This window comes from Barbus barbus, assembly GCF_936440315.1.
Source record: "Barbus barbus genome assembly, chromosome: 11".
In the NCBI taxonomy this organism is placed as follows: domain Eukaryota; kingdom Metazoa; phylum Chordata; class Actinopteri; order Cypriniformes; family Cyprinidae; genus Barbus; species Barbus barbus.
This window is the reverse complement of record NC_136739.1, coordinates 22,393,494-22,420,310: the sequence shown is the minus strand read 5'-3', so window position 1 is coordinate 22,420,310 and position 26,817 is coordinate 22,393,494. Positions and strand designations below refer to the sequence as shown.

Here is a 26,817-nt window from a genome sequence, read left to right as displayed (position 1 = left end):
ATTCCAATAATCCGAAGACATATATTTGAAGTGAAGGGTTTTGGAGACCATATTGCTCTTTGAAAGGGTGAGAGGGAGCCTGAAACCATCTGTTTCCTCCCCACAGAGTGCTTCAGACCTGTCATGATGACGCATCCAAATTTCTTCACCTTCTGGCCAAGCCTGGCTGCAATTATTTGGAACAAGAGGACTTTATTCCATTCCTGCAGGTACAGAGTTCTGGAATAAGAGACCTACCACGGCGAACACAGACACACACAGGTCAAAATGCACCGAGCATTGATGATTTCAGCATTATTCCTTTATGTACTTGCAAAATTCCAAAGATGACGCTTAATGTTATAAAATAATTGTGCACAGAAGTGCATTCTTTGAGTTCAGTGATGGACATGTCATTTATATTCACTGGCAGGATTGGCCGTGCACACTGGAGATGTATTCTGGCATCCGCACTTTAATTTGTATTGTGTAGCTTTACCAATTGCTTTGACCGTTTTGATGAATGAAAAAAGTATTGTTATGGAGTAGATTGGCCTGTTCCCGTCTGCTCCTTTACAGCAGTGATTTATGTGTTTTTCTATTGTTTAATTTCACACGGGGAAGGGTCAAAGAGTCCCGCACCTCCCCCAAAATAAGTTGTCGTAATTTATCGCCTTTTACGCTTGTATACCAGTTTTTGACTATGAAACATGCATGAGTAAAATCTTTGTTTCTCTGCTGAAGAATGCGCTAGATGGAAAAGCCAGCAGACCATATGTATGCAGAGAGTGAGACTGGATGAAACTGATGCACAAGCTAAAAACTGGACTTGGCCTTAAAATCACCCCTTTGTTCTTCAAAGTTTAATACCTTTAACATTTCCACACATCTTGTACCAACGCATTAGCCTCTGCAAGTGGACAGACAAAAATGATTCGCCTTTTCTCTGTAATCTAATCCAGAGCCTCTTTGCACACAAATGGATTTAATATTGCTGTTTTTTTTTCCTCTCCTGTAAGCCGTGTCAGTTATTATATGCTGACTTTATATTGGTGTGTGAATCATTTTTATACCTTTTTGTTTTTTTAATAAAAAGGATGTGGTGGATTCACATTCAGGTCTGGCATTTCTAAAGGAGGCTTCAGACTTTCACTCACGCTACATTACCACTGTAAGTAATCCTTTCAGTTGTGTATTTTTTTAGTAATTCAAATGCTTTTTGTATATTAAGCGTGGATTTGCACCATTTAAATAAAACCTCAAATAACCTGAACAGACTGTATATATATATATACACTGTTATTATTTTAGTGCACCATAAGTCTGGACAGTTTACAGATCAGCACCGTCTTGTTGAATTACTTCAATCAACCTGATGTTCAACAAAGTGCTTTTTCTGCCAACAGGTAGTCCAAAGGATATTTTATAATGTAAACCGCACATGGACTGGAAAAATAACATGTTCTGAACTCCGGAGAAGTAGTTTTCTACAGGTAAATATGTTATGAGTTTACATCTAGGACTGCAGTGGACATTTGTCAATTCATTTTCATGTTTATTAATAAACGTAATTGGAACCAAAGTAACAGAAAATAATTTGGTTGCTGATTTGGTATTACTTTTATTATTATTATTGTAGGTTTTAAGTAATATGATTTTGTTGAAAATAAAGTTGTTTTGGAATTTCTACTACTGATTTTTCTAAAATCAGGCTGGCCAATCTACAATTTAGGTGACTAAGCTTTTCCGTTGTGTAATGGTGAAAATGTTTCCCAACAGAATGTGGCACTTCTGGAAGAAGAGGAAGAGATTAACCAGTTGACAGAGTTCTTCTCTTATGAACATTTCTATGTCATCTACTGTAAGTTCTGGGAGCTGGACACGGATCACGACTTGTACATAGACCAGAGAGACCTCATGCGACATAATGATCAAGGTACCCATCCACCCGCTGCGCCCTTAAGACTATCACACTCTTCTGACATGCTGTTTAATGATTGGCTGCTTATTGCTGGAGGTGACGTTAAATATCCCCTCCAGAAGCACTTGACTGCATATGTTTCTGTTTGCTGCAGAATGAGTTTAGTAAATCGAAAGAAGTGCAGTGAAATTTTAACATCAATTTCCTCTAGCATGACGGCATGTCTGGCACTCTAATCATTTTATCTCCTTTCAGGCAGGGTCAATAATCATTGTCTTTAAAATGATAAAATAAGGATATTAAATCACTTTTCTTGCGGTTGCAATTTATAATATTTACAACCTTTGACGGTGAATTATTACCAAGTTTAAGCATTTTCTATGAATAAAGGAGAAGACTGTGATGTGATTTTTCTGCTCTCTTTGACAGCCTTATCCCACCGAATGAGTGAGAGATTATTCTCAGGAGCTGTAACCAGGTACTATCTCATTTTTCAGGCATTCTTTTGTTTCTCTCCCATTTTTGAACGTTTGCGTGTCATGTTGCATTATTATATTATTATTATTATACTCTGATGCTCAGGAACAGAAAGGTTCAGAAAGAGGGCAGACTGAGCTACGCTGACTTCGTATGGTTCCTCATATCTGAGGAGGATAAAAAGACTGAGACCAGGTAACTGAAACTACCTTCCTTCACCTTTTTTTTTTTTTTTTATTATTGCTTATAGATGGTCTAAAAAAATTGGGGGGGGGGGGGGGGTGTTGAAATTCATAGGACTGCAGTCGTGGCCTAATGGTTAGAGAGTCGGATTTGTAACCCGAACGTTGTGGGTTCGAGTCTCAGGTCCGGCAGGGATTGTAGGTGGGGTAGTGAATAACCAACACGCTCTCCACCCTCAATACCACGACTGAGGTGGGACCCTTGAGCAAGGCACACCGAACCCTCAACTGCTCCCCGGGCGCCACAGCTATGGCTGCCCACTGCTCCGGGTGTATGTTCACTACTGTGTGTACACTTGGATGGGTTAAATGCAGAGCACAAATTCTGAGTATGGGTCACCATACTTGGCCACACACCACTTTCCCTTTTTTCCCCTTTCAACTTTCTTGATAATTTATCAAGTCTTTCTTTGATTAATCTGATAAAACAATCTCCCAAAAAATGGAACACTAACATGTAAAAACTGAAGGCTATAAAACAAAATTACTTTGAATATAATTTTCGTTACATTTATTTTTACAGTATTATTTACATAATCTGCTTTTTATTCTTATGATTGTTGATTGTGTAGCATAGAGTACTGGTTTCGCTGTATGGATCTGGATGGGGATGGAGTTCTGTCTATGTATGAGCTGCAGTACTTCTACCAGGAGCAGTCTCAGAAGCTTGAGGCCATGGCCATTGAACCACTGCCTTTCGAGGACTGCCTGTGCCAAATGTTGGATATGGTTAAGCCAGAAATCCCAGGTATTGTTTGAAATTATGAATAACTTAATGTGTTGGATTGAATTTCTTAGACTTGGCATGCTCATCTGTCATCATTCTGAAGTAGTCACACATCCTAGCTAAAGTGAGCACAACCGTAAAATTACTTGCGATGTGTTTGCTTTATTTTTTTTGTCAGGAAAAATCACTCTCAGGGACCTGAAGAGATGTAAACTTTCCCATATTTTCTTTGACACCTTCTTCAACATTGAGAAATACCTAGACCACGAACAAAGGGATCCCTTACTGGCTGCAAGGGTAAAAAATAACAGATAATGTTTTTCATTTTATGGTTGTTTTGGTCACTTTGATTTAATACAATTGGTGTTCTGCATATGTAATTTTATAGGATGCTGAGACAATGGGACAGGAGATTTCTGACTGGGAGAGATATGCTGCAGAGGAGTATGATAACTTGGTAGCGGAGGAAACTGCAAACGAGCAGTCCAACAATTGGTAAGGCTGTTTCTCACGGTTGAACTGCCCACAGACCACGATATTATCACTGTGCAGCATCATAGATGAGCAAACAACACTGAACTTCAGCTGCGAACAGCCTCTTTAAACTACAGGACTTCACCTCATGCAGCAGTTTTAATAACATCAATCCACTTTTGTCATTTGCTGCATTGTCACTGTACTAAATCAGTGATCAGAGAGCTGATGAGGTATTATGTGACGCTTTTAGGATCAGCACAGACTTCTAATGGCAGGATGAGTAGAGTTGAAACAGGTAAGACACTGTAGGTGCAGGGTTGAGGTTCCTTCTGTATTCTCCCCCACTTCTGTTTCTCGTGGTGTCACCTGGTCACCGTTTAAATCATCACATAACAGATTAAAGTATGTTTTACAGTTTCGGAAAACTAGTTTTGTCAGGTGTCTTTTCAATGGCATGCGTTCACATGTCAGTTCCTTAACTCTTTTGCCCTCCAGTTGGTTCTAGAATTTTTTTTTCCCCATGTGTAGTTTCCCCATATTAATATCCCCTCTCCGATTTTCATAAACTTAAGCGTTCAATCAAAGTGCAGGACTGTGTATGTTATAAATTCCAATATAAAAGTATGAACTGCTCTTCCCAAGGATTGTGAATGATATAATTGAATAAGTCTGTTACAAAACATTCAAACTGAAAGGGCTGGGCGAAATGCATTTTGTCATTTACAATTGTTTGCTTTCTTTTCAGCAATGACAATGTTCTAGACCCAATTGAGCACATTACATGTGCTTTTGGCCTGCGGAATGAGAAGAGACATCTCTTTGAGATACCCAACCCTCACTGTAACCTGGACCTGGATGAATATGAATACGAGGATGATTTTGAATGACAGCCACCACCACACAACACAAGTAAGGCTACCATCTGCTAGTGTGTAGAACAGGAAGTGGACCAATCCTGCTCTCCAGTACTGATGTCGCCTGGTTCAGCTAACCAAGGCTTGAGAGTGTACAGATAAGCTCCCCCAGCCACTGGATACCAGACAGTAAACCAGCAGTCTGACGAGGATCTGTTTAGCAAGACAGATTGTGCTGGCCCAGTCTATCAGTCAGTCTGACATCAATGCACAACCAGCTTTTTGAAACACATGTAGCGGCACTGTAGGTTTCAAGCAACTACACTGAAACCAAACCGGTACACTTGAAATTTTGAATGTGCACTAAGTTTATAAATATTTCAATATTTTTATGCACAGAGTTGGCCAATAAGACATTCCAGAGATTCACCAAAGTGATTTCATGGATGGCTTATTTCTCATGGAGCTCTGTCGACTTGCCTTATGTGTTTGAGGGTCACATTAATATGAAATAATACAGTAACTAGACTCTGACATTTTACTGTCTGTGTGAGAAGCGTTTCTAAATTATAATGTATTATGTATTTGTAAATATTAGTTTGCCTCGTTTGTTCAAACATAAGCTTTAGTCCAGCTAAATGTTTTCAACAAATCATGTTTGTATTATTTCTATAGAAGTGCTTCCTAACAATGTGCTTTTATTACTGTAAAAATGAACTTTTTCATCTGTTTTAAAGAGTTCAATAAAGTATTGAGACAAAAGTCACACATTCGCTGCAGGATGTTATTGCTGTTTAACCAAGGTTAATGTTTACATTTCTGCAAGTCAAATTCATTTGAAATATTTATGGAGCAACCTGTTTTCATTTTAATTAAGGCATAAACATAATAGCCGTGACCAAAAATATAATATAATAAAAAAAATCTAGCTGCTCCTCAATTTACAACACAGGTGTATCTTATTTGAATGCCTGAATAAACGCCACGTTATGATTCAGCAATGCACAAAATGTGTGTGATTTAAAAGTACACAGGGCAACAAATATTAAATAAGATTGGTCCAAATTGCAGTATTTTTCTTTTTGCACTACAGTTAGCAATAAATGAGTGTTTTACACATCAAGATTTGAAAGTGCATCATTCCGTCTTTTTAAGCCCACATAGGCTGTGCAAAAACTTCATTAATAGCAATGCACCGTGAATTTACATTCTTTACTAATATTTCAGCACCGCCTTTTTAGATCTCAATATGATCATGATTATCATTTTAAATTTTCATATACAGAACATTATGTAGTGCAAATGTTGTCCTTTAACAACATTAACAAGACAGTAAATACAAAACAAACAAAAAACAGATCCATGATGACAGATTAGCCATCAATATCTACAGTATCCACATCCACTTCATCACTACTCCTTGGAACTTTATCAGACATGAGACTGCTGGTCAACTGTTCTCTGCTCAATGGGGCTTGTTGGACTTTTGAGTCTTCGGAACTTCACATGGAAGAAAAATTTAATAGTATGTTATTCAATTGACAGACTTTTCATAAGGTCAATAAAAAAAAGTGTATTTTGACCTCACCTTTTCAGAAGCTTGTTTCCCTTTGGTTCTGAAGAAGGGGAAAGAAACCTTTGGTCCCCTGTTAAAAATAGAAATCAGTCAATTATAATTTTAAACTTCACATGAAATTCATAATTCTTAGTAATGCTACTGGATATACCCTAAATTGTTTGTGGATATACTTTCTGATATTTACTAGTGACATCAGCAAATACTGCTGCATTGTTATTTTGATCTGCTGACTTGCAAATTAAAGCATGCAATGTTACACCAATTGTTTTAATTTGTTTAATTTTGTAATCTTTTGTTTTTACTAATTTATACTATTATGAATAAATGTGATATATATATTGTGTGTATATATATACATATATATATATATATATATATATATATATATATATATATATATATATACACACACACACACACAAAATGATTTATGCAAGTATAGTACAAATTAATAAAACATTTAAATGATAAAATTAACCTAAAGCTGAAAAAGTTCTTGCCCATGTTATTTGTCAACAACCCTTTTACATATTGCATTATTAAAAACCTGGACCTAGGGAGTGACCCACTGAGAGTTCATACCTTCAGAGTTGATTTGTTTGACAGAGGGTGATCTGGAGCGGTTGGTGAGGGAGGGCTGTTTGTTGGTGTCAGAGCTGATGAAGGAGATGGCATCTTCTCCCTCAGCCGTGCCCATCAGAGACGCTCTGTAGTAAATCAGTGGCATCCAGCTCTCCTCTCTGTTGTTAATGACCTGCTCACCAGCAAACTTCTGCAAATAACTGTAGCTGGGGAAGAGACGACCAGTTTAAAGATGTTAAGATCCAAATTGCAAGATGTCAAGGTTGCAGAATTCATTTTAACTTTAACTTACATAGTCTTCTTGTCCGGTTTGAGCAGTTTGCTGGAGAATTCGCTGAGGATGGTGAGGTATGAGATGTACGGTGGAGAGTGTTTCTCAGACTGCTGAACGAACCCTTTGAAAACAAACTCAATGCCGTCCCTGCACAGAGAAACCAGTAAGAGAACATTTCCTTTTAAGACCTCAATATTCCCTCTCCTATCTATCTATATCTGAATCCTAATATAAGACCAAAACTACAGCAGGCAAAATGAATTTTTCAGGCCTGAAATAACCAAAGACAGGACTCTTCTGTACTGGCTAAATTAAGCATGTGGTGCAGCATCTTGACGTAACTATTTTTATTTGCGGTCAAACATCAGACTGTTTTAGCTGTGTCACTATGCCAGACATGTGATGTGAACTCGCTGACACTGAGTCAGCAGCAGAGTGGACTGTGCTACCTGTGGATCATGGCCAGGGACTCGCGGGATTTGATCTGGTCCCATCCGAAGGTGAGTGAGAAGCGTCTGGCCAGCTCCTTGATGCTGCTGTAGGTCTGAATCCTGGAGCTGCATGTGTTTCCTCTGTCCTGCTCCTGTTTCAGCCTCAGATACAGCTGAACACACAGAAAATGCATGTAAGTCCATGCACATGACAGATAACAAAATCGGTCCTTATTTTTATCGCATTATTAATGATTATCTGTGATCACAAATATATTGCAGCTTAATTTTTCTTTTGATAATTAAATTAATAAAAAATGAATGGAAAGAATTGTACATTGTTACAAAAAAATTATATAAAAAAGAAATAGTTATTTTCAACTTTCTATTCATTAGAGAATCTAGGTTTCAACATGTATATAAAGCAGCCCAACTGTTATCAACATTTATAATATTTAAAACTGATAACAGAACGGTCTCTTGATATCAGCATATTAGAATGATTTCTGGAGGATCATTTGACACTGAAGACTTGAGTAATGACTGCTGAAGTGAAAAGAAACGAGTGAAATAAATTACATTTTATAATATAGTCATGGCCAACAATATTGGCACACTTGGTAAATATAAGGAAAATGAATCTGCATTGTTAATCCTTTTGATCTTTTATTAAAAAAAAAAAAAAAATCACAAAAATCTAACCTTTCATTGGATAATAAACATTTAAAATGGGGGGAAATATCATTATGAAATAACTGTTTTTCTCTAATACACATTGGCCACAATTAACGGCACCCTTTTATTCAATACTTTTTGAAACCTCCATTTGCCAGTTTAACCAGTTTTCTGACCCCGAAACTCAACTATTTTCTGCAATTCTCCAACTGTGGTCCTTGGAGAGTCTTTGTCCACTCAAACTCTCCTCCTCACTGTGCATTAGGACGATATAGACACACATCCTCTTCCAGGCAGTTTTGTAACATTTTATGTCGATTGGAAAGTCTTAATTATTGCCCTGATGGTGGAAATGGGAATTTTTACTGCGCTAGAGCTTTTCTTAAAGCCACTTCACTAATTTGTGAAGCTCAATTATCTTTTGCTGCACATCAGAAATATATTCTTTGGGTTTTCTCGTTGTGATGGATGATTAAGGGAATTTGGGCTTTGTTTTCCCTCCTATTTATATTTCTGTGAAACAGGAAGCCATGGCTGGATAATTTCATGTTCATAATCACCATGGAGTGCACAAAATTGTGAATATGAATGGGAATATACTTCAGAGATATTTTACTCATAAGCTTTCCTGTAGCTCAAATAGTAGAGCACGGCACTAGCAATGCCAAGGTCATGGGTTCGATTCCCAGGGAAAAGCAAGAGCTGATAAAATGTAAAAACTGTAACTTGAATGCAATGTAAGTCGCTTTGGATAAAAGTGTCTGCTAAATGGATAAATGTAAATTTAAGAATTTCTAGGGGTGCCAATAATTGTGTCCAACGTGTATTTGAGAAAAACATTTCATAATGATATTAAATTCTTATCCAATGAAAGGTTAGATTTTTGTGAATTTCTTAAAAGATCAAAAGGATTAACAATGCAAATTAATTGTCACAGCCTTCTTTGATCATATTTACCAAGGGTGCTGATATTTTTGGCCATGACTGATATAATATTTTTTATCTATTAAAATTGATCATATATTAAACAGAAACCAGTTATTTTAAATTCTAAAAATATTTATATTTAACAATATTACTGTTTTTATTGTATTTTTTCTTAACTAAATACGTAATAGATTACCTTCAAAAACAGAACAGTAGTGTACAACGTATAATTTAAATCTATATATTAAATGGAAGCATTGCTCACACATGCATACACAGCTCTTTAGACTTTGCTTTGTTCTAATATATATATATATATATATATATATATATATATATATATATATACACATCTCAAAATATTTATATATCAACAGTTTTTTTTTTTTTTAGAACAAAGCAAAGTCTAAAGAGCTGTGTATGCGTGTGTGAGCAATGCTTCCATGTCGTTCCTCAGCACAGGATCTACCATTAAGTGATTCAAGGAGTGAAAGAGCTGCTAGAACATTCCCCACTGAGCATGATGGGATGGCAGGAGGGTGGATTCATTGGGTCTCTGAGGTGTTGACAGCTGTAGGGGCCCATTCGAGAGCAGAGAGCACAGGGGCCTTGGATAACCGGCTGAGCAGATGTGCCACACAGAGGCACATCACATGAGAGAGAGCGCCGGTGAAGGACTGCAGCCTCCATACCTGCTGAAGGCACTGCACCAGCGTGCGAGCGCTTTCCATCTTATCCATCTGCCGTGTCCTGTTCAGGGTCTCTTTGATGATGTCGCCGAAGTCATTGTAGTACTGCAGGGGAGATATGACAGCAGTGAGCGATACAGGCTCCATGTCTGCCATATGGCTTCACGCCTAGGAATGCATGCCTGTGGCATACTGAAAGCACATTACCCATAAGTCTGTCTGGCCCTCAGGATAAGATTCTGGAAGTGTAGCCTATTAGTCATGAGAGGTATAAGGTTTTTTTTTTTTTTGAACTTCTAATATGGTGAACAATTATGCTCAAACATACTGTACATATGTCATACTCATGCAATGTATCATACTCCACTTCATGACTTCATTATTAGAGGAATAATCTGGTCAAAAACTATTTTTTGATGTCAATTATCACAGATAAGTGACTAATGCAATTCTGGACATCTTTGGGGTAAGCAGCATCAGGCTTGTATTTTTGTTAAAGAAATAACATGAATTCTTCTTCAAGGGTGCTTTCACACTTGGTTGATTGCCTGGTCCGAACCAGAGTTCGATTCCTCCCCCGCTGGACTGCGTTCATTTTATTTTATTTGGTCCGAACCGCGGTTCGTTTGCGTCATCAAGCCAGCAGCTGTTTACCCCGTTGCTTTGTAACGACGGCGCAGGAGAAGGCGGCAAAGTGCATAACATTGCTCTGCACTCTTATATATTTACGTTCTTGAACCGTTCGTTTTGTTTAAAAAGCTTCAGTGCATAACGGCACTTGGTACGTCTGTCTTACGATTGTACTGCAAATGCTCTAAAGAACGCTAAAGGCGAACAGAAATTAGACATAGCACAGTCACGCTCGTCAGGAAAGTGAGTGAAACACACACAAACAGACATTTTTATCAAATAAAATGTCATTAATAGCAGTTCACTTCCGCGATTTGTACGATTGCGTTCACATCAGCAGCAAACCGTACTGAGTTCACATGAACCGTACCCCAGACCACCTTTTTTTAAGCGGACTCGGGTACAGTTCGCGGGTGCGCACCTGTGTTCAGAAGACAGTGTTCACATCATCCAAACCAGGGGTGTCCAAACTCGGTCCTGGAGGCCCGGTGTCCTGCAGAGTTTAGCTCCAACCCTAATTAAACACACCTGAAGCAGCTAATCAAGCTCTTACTAGGCATACTGCGTCCATGCAGGTATGTAGAGGCAAGTTGGAGCTAAACTCTGCAGGACACCGGCCCTCCAGGACCGAGTTTGGACACCCCCGATCCAAAAGAACCGAACTCTGACGTCAATCGAACCCGGGTGTGCACCAAAAGTGCTAGTGTGAAAGCACCCTAAAAGAACTTAGCTTAGACCCTTTTTCTGTTAGTAAACATTGTGGCGTTTTTCTGTGGGCGGAGCTTAGGTGGAGCCAGAAAGATTCCCCTGACCGCTTCACTAATGCTATCTATGAAGTCTGTTTAGCTTGTTTTTTAATAATAACTGGAGAAATTCTGATTTTACCTGCATATGTAAAGTATAGATGCACTGTCCAGGACCGCGATTGATATTTGAAAAGGTTAACTTTAACGGATGAAACCAGATTGGCTGACCTGCACACGCTTTCAAAGCATGGACGATCTGACAGGATTCCAGTTGAGTGACTCTAACGTGTATAGTTAAGACAAACTCACAGTGTCCATCTAGTCATGAAGACGCACCCAACATCACAACAAGATTATATTTTAAGCTCCTTGTGTAGCCGAATCTGCGCTGGTTTGAATTTCCCGCCTCCATGTTGCGCTTTGTTTTGCCTCCAGCTAGCGCTGTGACGTAATTGTGACGTCGGCCCTAAAAGGGTCTATATAAAGCTTTATAAAGAGTTAAGATATTCAGTTGTTCAAATTATTCTGCTGAGGATAATCTCCTCTCTGATTTTAAAGTTTTAGATTAATATACACTTGCCATTCATAACTATGGAGTGGGTAAGATTTTTAAATGTTTGTAAAAGAAGTCTCTTATACTCACTCACCAAGGCTGCATTTATTTTTATCAAAAATACAGTAAAAACACTAATATTTTACAATATTACAATTTAAAATAACTATATTTTCTATTCTATTTTTAAATATTTTACAATGTAATTTTTTCCTGTGATACAAAAGCAGAATTTTTTAAAGCTGAAACTTCACAAATTTTTCAGGATTCTTTGATGAAAGTTCTACAGACAGTATTTATTTAAAATATATTTTTGTAACGTTCTAAATGTCTATACTGTCACTTCTAATTAATGTGTTCTTTGTTCCAAAAAAATGAAAAATCTTAATCACCCCAAACTTTTGAACTGTAGTGTATGACATGACAATGTTTACACAGTTTCTGTGTTTTGGCTTTTGGAACATATTTACCTTGCATTATTAATGAAATATTTAATCATATTAAAATATTACTAAAATGTATGTTTTAAATATGTTTTTATACTGTAAAAATTTTTTTTTGTGAAGAATGATAAATTATTATATTTGATGATAATATTTTACACAGAATATTTCTTTAAGTGAAGTGTTCTCAGAAAGTAAGATTTCCGACATATCTCTGCTGCTGAAAACTCAGCTGGTTCACACAAATCCACTCTTACACTGAGTGGCTTTGAAACTTAGGCCAGTTAATGCCGTATGCTGTTTATTAAACCCAAACACTGTAGGTGAGGGTCTGCATTATAACCACCCTCAGCCACTGACCCACCTATTGCCAAACAACAACCTTCATTTATTACCATCTATTTGCTTTAATGCATATTCTAATACATATTAGCTCTAAGCGGTCAAGAAATGTGCCACTGTCGAACAGTTCAGAGAAGTGACCACTTGCTACCGGGAGGAAGCTGTTCAAATGTGGGGTTTGCGGCACTTGCCAACTTTGCATCATTTGCCTCAACTTTTAAAGCTGTCGTTCAAAATGATGTCATTCAGAGTGAGCATGTGTGCGTGTAGTTTTCTCTTCGAAGGCCTCATCAGGGAATGTTGGCTGCTCTGTGCTGGCTGAGCCAAACGGGCATTCCAAACATGTCAGCATGTCAAACACACACAGCACTGTAAATCCAACCTATCGTAAATTCCAAGCCTAAGAGCTCCAGTTATGAAAAGAGGAGCCAAATGAACAAACCACCTCCATCTAATACTAAACAATATGCTAAATACAATTTTTTTTTACGCTACTTATAAATGTAATACTATTTCATATATGTGTATATTTTTTAACTAGAATATTAAAAGTTTGGTAAAAAGTCATATTAGCTGTGAACACCGCTAATTCCTGTTGAATGCATGTTGTGGTGCTATTCCATCAAACTGCGGTGCTTATCTGTAGAACTCATATTGAGAAACAAACTACAGATTAAGTATAAGATCATCTCTGAACAGATTAGAGTGAGAGAGACAGGAAACCTGCGTGATGAGTGAAGTGTCATACCTTCACATACTGCTTGAAAACCTCAGCAGCCATGCTCATCTCTAGCACACTGTGCTCTATCAGCTTGCAGTACGCCGCCAGAAGATTTCTCCGCCGGTGCAAGTCTTCCAGCCGTCCGTCTCCACACTCACTCTCACTGACTGCACAGACAGACACAGAGAGAGAGAGAGAGACAGGTTGAAACAGAGGGGTTGAGATTCAATAAGAGAGCACTATAATTATGATACTCAAATCTTATAAATGAAATGCTTTCCTGAGGTGAGCTAAAGTTAACAACATTTTCTGCTCTGGAAACAGAATGTGTCTGTCGTCGTCCTGCCTGGTCCTGAAGCCATCACTTAATAGAGAGGTTTGATAACAGCATTAGTGACGTGAAGAAAATCCAATAACTAAATTGCTTTTTATTACATGTTACCAGCAAAAGCTTATATTGCATTTTTCAAGAGGTAAGGAATTTGTGCCAGCACGAATCGACGACTCTCTGAAATATTTATAGAATTGATACGATTTGCTTCACTCACACTTGATTTCTAATCAAATACTCCAAAATCTGATGTCATCTCATACACTGCTTGTGTTTCTGCAACACACGGCCAAAAACAACACAAAAACTAGTTTAGGAGAGCTAATATTGATTTTTCAGCATATGTAGTCATTTTGGATATGCCAACCAAAGCTTCTTGGCTTTCGTGTGGGCTTCTAAATATAATTCCACAGGGCTCTGTGTTGATCAAATTACCTGTTCATTTACAAGTGCAACTTCTGTAAGATCTCACCTAATAACATCTTATGGGATTATTATCATAATGCATTATCTGTTAGATTTACACTCTTTGATTCGATGGCATGTTTGATAGGTCAGTGAGAAGGTGGGGGTGCAATTGGATTAACTAACCACAAACAAATACTGTGTTCTGCTACAATGATTTTCACTAATAGAAGGAGAATGAGGCTGATTGTGTTTCTTTATGTGATTATTTTGTGCCCAACATAGGCAGGTGTAGGAGCAGACTGCCATCTGCTGGTGAAACTGAGACTATTCTTATCTATCAGGACATCTTAGTATATATATATATATATATATATATATATGTATGTTTGGGGTTGGAAAGATTTTTTAATGAAAAAAGTGTTTTATGCTTATGTATTTTTCTGCATGTATTTGATCAAAAATGAAGTTTAAAAAGTACTGCATAAGTAAATTAAATATTATATTATTATTTGTAAAATAGCTATATTATTTTATAATATATTTAGAAATGTCATGCATTCCAGTCATGTAAAAGCAGAATTTTCAGCAGCCATTACTCCAGTCTTCAGTGTTACATGATCCTTGAAATCCTTATCCATTTTAATATGCTAAAAATAATTTCTCATAATGTTATAAACATTATGTGTATATATACACACACACTCATATATAGATGGATTTAGCATTTTTGTTTTTATCTATTTTAGTCTAGAAAAATACCTATTTACCTCTATGAGATAGGAATTATGTAGCTGTTTTTCCTTGCATATTTCTGACAAACAGCACATGTCACTGTGTCACTCACAGCATCACATATAGAATGAGACAACCTCTGTCTCTCAGGGAAAGTGCGTCTGTCACAAAAGCATCAAGAGCGGTTGTGATTTTGTTCCTCATGTTTTCGTCTCTGTGGTTTAATTGGGCCCAGGGGAGGGGGAGCCCACACATAAAAAGTTTGTCCCTGGCCCTGTGAATTTTATGATACCCATTGGTATTCCAGATAATCATGTAATGGTAAATTGTCCACGAAAAATAAATGGCATCAATGTTTTCTTTAGTATATAGTTTGATTTGAATGCAAACTGCTCATCAAGTTATCGGCCAACAGGGAAGCACTTCATCAATTTCATCATTTTATCAATTCGCCACAGCTACTTTTTATCCTTTGGGCCCTCCCTTAAAAGCATCCTGTGCGCACATCCAATGTTAAGTGTATCATTGATTTCCAACAAAATGAAAGTTCTTTTGTTTTATACACTTTTTCAAAGAAATCTCAGTTAAATCTTAAAAGAACATACAAAAAAATTATCTAAAGGGCAACAACTCTCTAAACACTTAACTAACACTGGATCTGTTGAGGCCGCCCACATGGCAACCCACAGCAGAGCACAGGCCAAACAAGAACCCTTAAGATTTTCGGAAATGAAACGAGAAAAAAACCTTTACTACTGTGGGTGTCCTGCTCAGGGCTGATGAAGACATGCTCCACGACGAAGGAAAGAATAGCTTTCTGGAGTTTGGGATCAGGGGTGTACAGCAATGGAGTGCCTGCAGATGAATCCCACATCTGAAGCTGGTAATTATGAGCTATGAGAACATCACTCAGACACATGAAGGCCTTTGTGAAAAACAACATAAAACAGACAGTTCCTGGTCAACAGATGTAAAGTAGACAATATAACATAATAAATTCTTATCTAAAATCTACTATAATCCTAATCAATCTAATTATATCTTTCTCTTATATAAATAAAACTGAAATAAACAATTAATCAAAAACTCATGGCTGGAGATGCTAAAAAAAAAAAAAAACAAGATGCAATGCAACAGCTGAAGCTTTCAGTTTTGTTTTGTTTTTGTTTTTCATTAAAACTCAGTGCTTTACTCGTCTGCTACAATTAATTTGGATGATTACCTGACATAATTCACTGATATAATTAACTTTATTAAAATTACAGCCCTAAAAATCTATCAAATCAATTCACTGAGAACATGGACAATTCAAAGCGGTCTTGAAATAAACAAAGATTGTCCGGAACTTCCATTTGTTTTAGTTTCAAGTGTGTTTTTCTGCTGTCAGCTGGCCTTGGCATGGAGTGAGGATTCATTAAAACACAACGCAGGTGCCAAGGGCACTCCGCAAGAAATTAAAGTCAAAACAAACAGGATTCAAATCATTCCAACGCATCGGCCCACTGGCACACATGCTACAGCTTAACGCACACAATACGCTAGTCTGATGTGCTTGGAATAATCCACTTTAAAGAAAGGGCTGAATCGAGTGCTATGCTGTGAACAGAGAGATAAACATGATGCTCACTTGCTCTCGTACAAGCTGCTCAGCGTGCGAGAGACAGCGGTGACATTTCTCACAGAAGGCACGTAGATGGCTTCTCTGCTGGAGGGCGGACTCCTAAAACCACACACAAACACACATATCCATAACGATGACAATTATTTTCCTATGCAGCTTTTGATTTATACTACAATTGTAGTTGTAATGAGCATTTTGCTCAATTTATTTAATTATTACGCATACATATGACCATAATGATTGAGAAAGTACACAAAGCTTTGACATCTTGGGGAAAAGTCATATGAGGAATAGAGAGAATATAACAGTAAAATAACAGACTGCAGCAGGGCTCTAACTGATGTAGACTGATGAAAGTGTCATTGTGTGCAGTGCTGCCAGTCTCTTGTGTAAAATATTCTTTCATAATTATGTGGACGTGCCGGATCGGTTCCTCCATCCCACGTAGTCACAATATCAATTCAGCTAAATGACTCTTTTGAATCGGACATACATCCCAATTTTATGCTGAACACGTCTTTTTTTCCCCCTCACCTCAGGTCGCCATTGACATTAGAATTGCAGATTGAGCTGAGCTGCCGCCTGGGCCAAAAATTGCCGCCTGCGCTGTCAGTTATTGATGACGAGGCCAGAGGAGAAAGCGGGCATTTCTGAGCCAGCACTGAGCAAATCTTACCTACAGCAGCCTTAATGGCCACCAATATTTCACTGCATAAAGGTTAGAGGTGGGGAGATATGATTACCCCGTGCACTGCATGGAAACACAGGTCTAATAAGAAGCCCAGCTATTAGCAGTGAGACGTCCACACGAGAGCGCAACCATTACGCCCCCTACAATCCATCACCAGCACCGACTTTTCCTAAAGACTCACAATCAATCGCTTTCTATCACTTATTAAAGTCCGCTGGACATCACCCCCGAGCCTCTGTGTTGATATTTGAAATGCAATGTGGCATGTTTAAAGGACACGGCGCTTTGTGATGGATCATACGGCAACTCTGTAGACAGAGTCTTGCATGCCTAAAAACGCTTGTTTAATTAATCACCCTGAAAACTCTGGCCTTACGTCTGTGCTTGTAGATATTACCATTCAAAGCATGATCTCAGCCGTTTATGACAGCAGTCACAATTCAGTCGGAGTGGAAGAGAAAGGTAGATGGCTCACCCTGGAGGTCAAACCTTCTCCAAAGGTGTTGAGCTTCCAAAGGATGCAGCTATACATGCAGCGCACAGCCTCAATTGTCACCTACAAGAAATACAGATTAGAAATTAGAGACAAAACCTGTTGAAGGAATAAAGGAGTAGAGGGTTCAGCACAAGGCTAATAATGTTACCTCCATGGGAAGACCACCATGTTTTATCTCCACATCCAGGAGTCTGGTCCCCAGCTCATACAGGCTCCGTTTAGACAGATCCTGAGCACTAGACAGATTTGATAAAGCACAAATAAAATAAGAATAATACATTTGAATGGCATCAGACAAAATGAAGACACATTAAGACACAGATTTTATATTGAACTCTTTCTTTGTACAGATCCGAACTGATCAAGTAGTTGTTAATGATGTAATTAAAAGCATCTGTGCATCTCAGTATCTTGGTGACATTTCCAGAATGTTCATATAACCGAAGTAAAATGTTTACTGAAAAACGTTGCAGAAGTGGTGTTTTCACAATGTAATGAGAATGTTAGGAAAACATTCTTAAAACATAGCTTTGTCAGCAGGGATGTAAAATGCAGTTTGATAATTAAATTGGTCAAAGAAATGTGCTTATCGCAAATATTGCAGAGTGTATGTGGATAGAAAAAACTAGAAACTGCTTACATATTGAACGCATTAAGTTTCTTCAGTGTGGACAGAATTTCCAAAGTGCTGTCCTCGTTTGCAGTGAAACAACCATCCTGTACATGAAAGGAAGAATGTTTAATTAGAGTCCATTCTGCTGTATAAGATTCAGTCATAAATCTGTCATGAATCAACTTGATGTCAAGATCCATTTAAAATGCACGTATGTATCTGGTACAAGCTTGTATAAGAACATCTAGAGTTTTTAGTGGTCCATTACTGTACTCACACTCAGTGATTCTCCTAACCGTGTTCCCAGTGTGTCTGTCCAGTGCTGGATGAGCCGGTCAAAGCTGGGCCGGGCCAGAGAGTGCCAGGGCAAATCCTGAGCACAGAGGCTCTGGTAAGAACGAGCAGTTGCCTCCAGCAGACCAACATCTGTGTGTCTGTCCACCGCAGCCTCCAGCTCAGCCAGCAATGCCTGCACACACTACACAAAACACAAATATATATAAAAACCAGACACGAAGTGCTCTAGAAAACTCTACCAAATAATACATAGACTACCGTTCAGACGTTTGAGGTCATTTTTTTTAAGGAATTAATAGTTTTATTTAGCAAGGATACATTAAATTGATCAAAAGCGACAGTAAAAACATTTCTATTTCTAATGCATGTTCTATTGAAATTTCTATACATCAAAGAATCCTGAATTTTTTTTCTTCAGCATTAAATCATACACATATGCATAAATAACACAGTGAAGTCATAAGTGCATCAGATGACACACAAACACTCACCTGTGAGTTTTCATGATCACAGGTGTCCGTTTGGAAATACTGAGGTATTTTTAGAAGGGAGGTGAGTTTTTCAGCATCCTCTGAGTACTAGAGGATGAGATCAGACAACAAGTTAATTAATGAAGAAGCGGTTTTGGTATAAATGAACAGTGCAGTGATTTCTCTTTTACCTTGGATAACAGCTCAGGCAACACTTTAATGAAGTGTTCAGTGAGTTTTGTGCAGTCATCAATCTGTAACTTTTTCTCTTTAGTATTTATCACCTAAATAAACATAGATATGTAACTAGCAACAAGTAACAGTACCACAAAGTGTTGGATGTGTCTGTAAGAAAGTGAACAGCTGGAGTATAAACATATAAATGTAAAATATATCTGACAGCCCTGTGGCATCTAATGGAAGATGCAACAGGAAGTCTTACCTTTTTACCTGCTCCTCTCCCTGACAAAGGAGGACCCTCTGCAGCCTGCCTTACTGACGCCAACATGAGCTCAATCACAAAGGCCTCCTCAGCACTGCTCAGAGCTGTAGTTAATGCAAGCCGCACAGCACAAAAAAGTCAGTTTGCTCTCTCACAGTGGAGTTTCAAATAGAGGAGATAATGCTGATAGAAATCAGTTCTTTTTATTTCTATTTCTAGTAATCATAAAAACTACATTATTAGAGTTATTTGAATATTTAACTTATTGTAGTTGTACATATACTTGTAAATATTTGTTAAAGGATGGAAATCTCTGCTTAGCTGTAATAAAAGCTACTGATAATGCAGCATTACAATAAAGAAGCATACTGGAGTGTATACTGGAGTGTGTACTAAAGTTCTAGTACTAGCCTTGTTCCTGACAGGATGTGTGAGGTAAGAGCAATGAGGTAAGACCGGTCCAGTCCTTCAGCAGAGCTCCTGCACTGTCCCACAGACTATCCACGAGGTACAGCACATGCTGGTGCAGCTATGACAGAAAGGAGAGAAAAATAAATCATCATATTAGTGATCAAAATAGCTCCATGAGCCTACAAACCCAGGAAAACGCTGCAAATGTGTATATATATATATATATATATATATATATATATATATATATATATATATATATATATATATATATATATATATATATATTTATATACACACATATACATATAAATATATATGTGTTTATGTGTGTATATATATATATTTTTTTTTGCTTGGACAATAAGTATTTAAATTTACTAATAGGAAATAAAAATGTTATTTAAATATCCTGTTTAAAAATAGGAAACAATATATATACAATATAGTTTAGATGATTTTCTTCTTTACATTTTATCTCTTATGGATGCCCTTTTAAAAATGTGGAAATAAGCAGAAATAAATTAATGCAAACTCTTATTTACGTGAGGTAAACATTCGAACAGAGGTCAATTAGCAAAATGATTAGTTGTGCAAACCCTAACCCTAATTTATATAATATATATTTTAATAAAACCATTTCAATACCATAATAATAGCCTATTTAAAAAAATTATGTGATTACTTGATTAATAAAACAATTAAATTACCACACAACCTTAATGTTTGTCACAGGAGGTAATCTGTCTAGGGCTTTTGAAATAATGCTTATATTTATTTCATTTCGTTTTTTAGAATTTTATTTCCATTTTAAATCCAGGTTTGCCAGCACAAACACCAGATCTCAGAGCACATGTACTTATAATCTTATTTTTAAGCATGGCACACTTTGAGTTAACATACCTCATTCTCGGTGTGGAAGTGGATCAGGGCTCGGACTCTAGCTAAGACTAACTCTCTGTGCCTCGCCTGATCAGAGGCTCCATCTCTGGGCTTTGATAATTCATGGTTACTGAGCAGCCTAAGAGCAGAGAAATGACACCATGATAGCAAATCAATTAAACTAAGCAAATTACTTACAGCTATCATTTACATATGTACATGTGGCACACAAAAGGGGTAGGTTTTATAGAATGACAATGAACAAAGACCTGTTATAGAGGAATTCACCAGCAGTGGTAGCTAGAGGTCTGTGGGAGCAGTACACAAATTGGAAGACATTCTTGTGGTCATCAGGACTCAGAACATCCTCACAGGATCTGACACAAAAGGGAACCATTTCAACAATTACATGAGGAACAGTCAAGCATACGCTTCACAGAGGAAAAGTTAAAGCATGGATGATCAAACTCAATGAGAAATAGTCAGCATGAGGAGCAAGGGGAGATACTTACTGAGAGATGACCATAAGCAATCTCATGGCCTGTATGGCCACTTCATGATCTTTATCCAGAGTCATGGAGATCATCCTCTCCTACAACAGAAACAGCATTCAATCGCTCATGTAAACACTTTTAACTACCCGCTATGAGAGCAATTTTGTCTCGAAAACCTACAAAAGGACTTGAGTTAAAGACCCACGATGCACTTAAACAGCTCTTTAAATCACGGTTGTGCTGATGCGCTTGTTGCCGTTAGTGAGGGTACGGTGAGAGTGGGGTCCTGTGGGAAGCTATCAGGCCAGTGAGCCCAAGGCAAAACCTGAAGGGCTTTACAGCCTGTCAATCAGCAATCATGCCCTCCTGCTGTCCCAATGCAGCTTTACTGGACCTTAACTTAAAAACTGCCAAAGAAGTTTATGGACCGCGTCCATTTGAGAAGTTTGGGCAAAACAGCAAGACCGTAAGAGCTGGAGGACAAACGTACAGCCAGTAAACAACTCTATAAACAAAGTTTATTTTTCTACAGCAGTTACTCTCAGGTACAGTTTGAGCTTAAAACTTCACTATGTCCTAACCGCGTATGTGATAGACAGTAGTCATGAAAATTTGATATTTTATTCTAATCACCTGTGATGGCAACAAGTTGAACTTTTGTAAGGTGCTTGGTTACTTTCTGTAGCATCATGTTAAGTAGCTTCATCCATTTTTAAGTATCTTTGAGCCATTCAGCTGTGATGCACACAACTGTATATCACACATCAAATATGTTCTGATTGGATGTGAATGTGCCATGGCTTACAGAATTTTTTGAGTAGAGTTCACAGACACATTTTGCAGAAACTGTTGTGCCTGACTAGGAACATGACGAGTAGTTCATGCAGCCATTTTGAGGTGTGAATAGTGTGTTCACAATGAAAATTACAAGAAGACACAAGTGCACTTTAAATACACAGATGATGCACTTAATTGCCTGAAAAAAATTAAGTGTGCACTCAGCAGTCGCAGCTTTCCTAACTTAGTGGAACGGAAGGGGCTATCAGACAAAATAACCTTTTAAAATTCATACACTACAGGATACATAGTACATAGTGTGTCATTTGGGACACAACTATAGTGTGAGAATGTGGAAGCAATCGTTACCTTAAACCGTATCGTGAAAAGGTCCATTTTGGAACTACTTTGATCCTGATAAAGTGCCTGTAGACCCAGCACGCATTTCAGACGCACATCAGGTTGCTGTAGAATATACAAAAAATAAAACAGGCAGTCAAATATCAACTCAACTCAACAACAACTGACATTGGTAAACGTCTAAACATTTAAAAATAAATTGTTCTTTAAACACCTGGCTACTGGCTCACCCACCTTGTCATGCATCATCCATCCCACATACTTCAGATAGCTGTCGTTCAGAAACACTGAACTATACAGCTTCATCCACACTGTCAGTTCCTCCATGCAGATGGCCCTGATTTCAGGAATCACGTCTCTGGAAGTCACAACGCAGTTATAATGGTACGTAGTTTTTATTTTATTTTCAAGGAAATGAAAGCTAGTGTGGTTAAAATAAAATCACCTGTATCTCTTCAGGAAGACTCCTTTGAAAATGGCATCCATCATGTTCTCAATTTCACATTTCCTGTCCTGTAACTGAGGAATGAAAGTGATTCATTCAGTTTGTTTATTCACATGATCCTTGTCTTTCCTCTGGATTTTTCTGACTTTACTGTTTCCTGTACAACACCACCACCATTCAAATGTTTTGTGGTCAGTAATATTTTTTTTCAGCAAGGATGAATTAAATTGATCAAAAGTGATTGTAAAGACATTTATGAAGGATGTACTTTTAAACTTTCGATTCATCTAAGAATCCTGAAAAAAAAAAGTATAATGGTTTCTGGTTTAAAATATCAAGTAGCACTGATGTGAAGAAATATTTCTTGAACACAAAATCAGCATATTAGAACGACTTCTGAAGGATCGTGTGACAATGAAGACTAGAGAAATGGCTGTTTAAAATTTAACTCAAATATTTCTTTTAGTAGACATTTCTAAGCCTGTTTGAATTGTGCAAGTCAGTTACATCAGGAAGTGTTAGAGTATCATATTTACAATGTTATTTAAACCATGTATTACATTATTTTAGTTATATTTACTCGCCAAAGCCAATTTTTACTCAAACTTGGCGAGTGTGAAAGATCTGTGTATAGAAATGTTTAACTCTGTAACCAGACATGCTGTCACTGTCTAACCTCACTGATCTTTCTCTGGATCCTGTCCAGCCTCGGAGAAGCCTGTTTGCTGGCCATCTTGGCCAGCTCGACCTCGTACAGCCGCTGACTGTTATCGACACTGACACTGAGGTTGAGAGCCACATTCACCAAAGCACTGAGCAGCTTCACTGCTGCAGAGACACACACAACAGCAGCAAAACATTAGCTTTCGGAATATCTGTGTGTGTGTGTGTGTGTGTGGTTCAGGTCAAGTGGAATTAATCATCGGGGCGACTTACCTGCTAGCGTACAGGTGTGCCTGAAAGCACGAACTCTGGAATCAGAGAGCTCTGTCAGCAGTGAAATGAGTGTGTTCAAGAGGTAGTCGTCAAAGATTACACAGTTCTGACACTGGGCCACTAGCACCGATACAAATTCACAGAAGTGTGAACGAAACCTCTTCCAGTACAGGCCGGACATGATGAGGGGATACTCACCACTGTCCTAAGGAGGATGGAAAGAGGATCAAGATTGAAAAATAGTTTTGATTTTAAACTGAGTTATACACTACTGTTCAAAGGTTTGGGCTCAGTAAATGTTTTTCAAAGAAATGTATACTTTTATTTAGCAAGGACACATTAAATTGATCAAAAGTGACAGTAAAGATGTTAGCAGTGTTACAACAGATCTCTATTTCAAATGAATGCTGTTCTTTCAAACTTTTTATTCAAAGAATCCAGAAAAATGGTTTCAACAAAAAAAAGCAGCATACTGATTAACAACACTGATAATTAACAACAAATTTTCTTCTTGACCACCAAATCAGCATATTAGAAAGATTTCTGAAGGATCATGCGACACTGAAGACTGAAGTAATGGCTTCAGAAAATTCAGCATCACAGGAATAAATTGTTTTAAAATACATTAAAATAGAAAACTATTTAAATTTAAATTGCAATAATATTTCACACAAAAAAAGTCAAATGAGGCACCAAGGACAACATGATCATAACTTGCAAAATTATGTGAAGTGCCCTGAACCGTACCATGTCAAGAGGCCAAGTGACAGTTAAAATCCATGGAAATGCTAGGAACTTCTTATATTGTAAACCTGTGTCCTGTGATTTAAAAAAAAAACACACACACACACACAAACTAGTAAGAGCAAGAAACATGGGAAAATAATCAATTATGAGCACGCTGGATGTCTAACCTCATCCAGATCCTCCACCAATTTACTCATGACATCTGTACCCTTTTTGCTCTGAAACATCTCTGCTGTTACCATCCCTACAAAAGCACAAACAGAATTCACATCCTGAACTACAATATACAACACACGCTACAGAACAAAAACAAACTACTGAAAATGAACTACTTCTATTTATCAACACTGCTATGAAATGAGGTTCTATTATGAAAGAGAGTACAGACATTACGAAACTTGCCTTTGCATCCTGAACACTGGATAAAGAAGCTGATGAGATCGAGCAGTGCTGTGTCTCTGTCGCCAGTATATGTGTCAATCCAGTCATCCACCACAGCCTTTCACAAAACAAACCAAACATCCATATAATAAAGATTTGTATAAATCAGTATGGCCTAAAATGAACTTTGTGACCTTCCAAGTAGTTATCTGTAGCAGGGCTGATCACGCTGGACACACCTGCATTGCATTCCTGCCCATGCTGACCACCTCAAACAGTGTGACGGCCTCCACGTCTCCATTTTTGAGCTGTTCGTTCTCTGCTCTGCCCAGGCTGCCATTACTGCTCTTTGAATGCTTTCTTTTGGAATTCTCAGAGCATTCCCGGGCTTTCCTCTTTCCTCTCTGCACATGACAAAATATAGTTCTAAATTAGAAATGTTCTTATAGTAAATCTCAAAAGAAGTCTGTTCTACTGCAATAAAAGTATTTGAGATGTAAAACCCTTTTGTTAGTTTTTTTTTTTTTAAGCATTGTGGTTTTAGCAGCTCTTACCACAGTCTTTTGTCTGTTTTCATTTCTCTCACTTGAAACGTGATGCACCGATGCACAGGAAGAGACGTCAACTACTGAGTTCTCTCTGAAAACAGGATGAACAGGCAGTTGTTTATCTGTAGAACACCTTGAATAATAAAATGTAATTAAATTGGGATATTTCAGAATAAGCCTGCATAAAATCTAAAACTGCATTGAGTCTGTTTTATGATGAAAATGCAGAGGTAGTTTTCAGGTGTCTCACTTTTGCACCGATCTGGACAGTAAAGTTGGCTCTGCTATCATCTCCTCTCAGATCATAGCTGGACTAGAAACTGATGCTCTTCTAAATTGCAACAAAAGAAAAACAATTTAGAAATGTTAATGATAACTCAATTGAGTATCATGCGAGTGCATCAATGTTCCTATATCATTGACAAATACTACTGTTAATATTTGTTAGACACCAAATATCACATATAAATACACTGTCATATGCAATTTAGAATAAAACTTAACACTATGCATCTAGAAAGCGATCACATACCTTTTATCTACCCAGTTCATTTCAAATCGAAAAAACAAGATCTAAAATATTGGCATCTTTGGTATCTTGTTACTTACCATCAAGGATGTGTGTTCATACTATGCAGCCTAACCCAGTGGTTATCAAACTTTTGGCATTAGCAGTATTATATAATTTATCAATATAAGGCCATATTTCAAAGCAATACTTCCTTAGGTACTGTGTGATGTTCGCAAAGTTATTTGTTTTTAGATATTTTCGATTTCACAAAAACTAGATTAATACATTTAAGAGCTCCTGTTGCAGTGGTTTTCCGTGATTATTATAATATGCAGAAAAACATGTACTATACTAAATGCAAACGTGCAAAATGTTTGTCAAAATATTTAAATAAAAAATATGTCGCTTCTACTTAAAAAAAAAAAAAAAAAACACGTCTTAATATACAGTTTGGATGCAGACATGAAAATAAATTCGGGTTACACACAAGGTGACCTAATCTTGGATGTCATTGGCTGAGATGCACGTCAACAAATCAAAACCAAACACCTGATTGGCTAGTTCGAGTGTCAATCGGAATTCTTCCATTTCTCTGTTACTGTGCCACATTGAAACAAAAGCCTCTTATGAGAACCTGCAGTTCATTCATCTGAATGTGTGAACCGGCTCGAAACATTAACAAAACTGTCAGGTTAGGAACAAGGCTAGCATGCCCCTGAGTTTATTATTTAATAAGCACAGAAAGGGCAATCGGGATTTAGTGTTTGCTGACCTCTTGGCTTTGTAATAGACTTTTTGTTATATATATCAAAACAACTATGCAAAACCGCGAATGTAGCTTAATAAATCTTACCGTCATCTTGATTGGAGGATTAATGTAAACTGCACATATAGATTTGGCTACTCCCAGTTCAACATAGCCGCGTGCACGTCAACGAGAGCGCGCTTTACGTCT

At 37.6% G+C, this 26,817-nt stretch overlaps 2 protein-coding genes across 7 annotated transcripts in view; one reads left to right on the top strand and one right to left on the bottom strand.

Moving 5' to 3' along the window:
* Positions 1–7,888, top strand: part of LOC306876857 (serine/threonine-protein phosphatase 2A regulatory subunit B'' subunit beta-like) — a 19,705-nt gene extending 11,817 nt beyond the window's left edge. For 2 of the 4 annotated variants that reach the window (XM_079428292.1, XM_079428294.1), the window contains 11 exons: positions 107–209; positions 1,076–1,150; positions 1,386–1,472; positions 1,759–1,915; positions 2,330–2,378; positions 2,483–2,572; positions 3,192–3,367; positions 3,525–3,643; positions 3,735–3,841; positions 4,074–4,118; positions 4,569–5,443. In XM_079428292.1, the coding sequence (XP_079284418.1) occupies positions 107–209; positions 1,076–1,150; positions 1,386–1,472; positions 1,759–1,915; positions 2,330–2,378; positions 2,483–2,572; positions 3,192–3,367; positions 3,525–3,643; positions 3,735–3,841; positions 4,074–4,092 (982 nt within the window). In that variant the 3' untranslated portion in view covers positions 4,093–4,118; positions 4,569–5,443. Of the gene's footprint in view, positions 1–106; positions 210–1,075; positions 1,151–1,385; positions 1,473–1,758; positions 1,916–2,329; positions 2,379–2,482; positions 2,573–3,191; positions 3,368–3,524; positions 3,644–3,734; positions 3,842–4,073; positions 4,119–4,568; positions 5,447–7,156 lie in introns of those variants that run through there. The other 2 variants (XM_079428291.1, XM_079428293.1) reach the window with 2 other exon arrangements.
* Positions 5,442–26,817, bottom strand: LOC306876856 (cohesin subunit SA-2-like). 3 transcript variants are annotated; one of them, XM_079428288.1, is made up of 32 exons: positions 26,716–26,817; positions 25,602–25,682; positions 25,358–25,484; positions 25,043–25,207; positions 24,825–24,921; positions 24,590–24,666; positions 24,423–24,494; positions 23,676–23,880; positions 23,416–23,567; positions 22,740–22,813; positions 22,529–22,652; positions 22,304–22,399; positions 21,176–21,255; positions 20,933–21,040; positions 20,685–20,802; positions 19,782–19,899; positions 19,371–19,474; positions 19,120–19,212; positions 18,950–19,036; positions 18,439–18,639; positions 18,189–18,265; positions 17,697–17,784; positions 17,528–17,608; positions 16,368–16,460; positions 15,488–15,665; positions 13,297–13,436; positions 9,838–9,939; positions 7,562–7,716; positions 7,131–7,259; positions 6,839–7,044; positions 6,266–6,323; positions 5,442–6,177 (listed from the first exon to the last, which is right to left on the bottom strand). In XM_079428288.1, exons 2-32 carry the CDS (start codon positions 25,640–25,642, stop codon positions 6,051–6,053), a joined length of 3,573 nt encoding a protein of 1,190 aa, XP_079284414.1. In that variant the 5' UTR covers positions 25,643–25,682; positions 26,716–26,817; the 3' UTR covers positions 5,442–6,050. The 3 variants fall into 3 exon arrangements, with proteins under 3 accessions (XP_079284414.1, XP_079284415.1, XP_079284416.1); XM_079428289.1 differs by having other exon boundaries at positions 25,358–25,442; XM_079428290.1 differs by having other exon boundaries at positions 15,494–15,665; positions 25,358–25,442.

Excerpts from the sequence above, each read along its gene's own strand:
- LOC306876856 (XM_079428288.1), bottom strand. The coding sequence starts at position 25,642 with ATGATAGCAGAGCCAACTTTACTGTCCAGATCGGTGCAAAA. Across the intron at positions 22,814-23,415 it reads TCCAGAGAAAGATCAGTGAG|TTACAGGACAGGAAATGTGA; the intron begins GTTAGACAGTGA and ends TTCATTCCTCAG. Across the intron at positions 18,640-18,949 it reads GTGATCATGAAAACTCACAG|TGTGTGCAGGCATTGCTGGC; the intron begins GTGAGTGTTTGT and ends TGTTTTGTGTAG.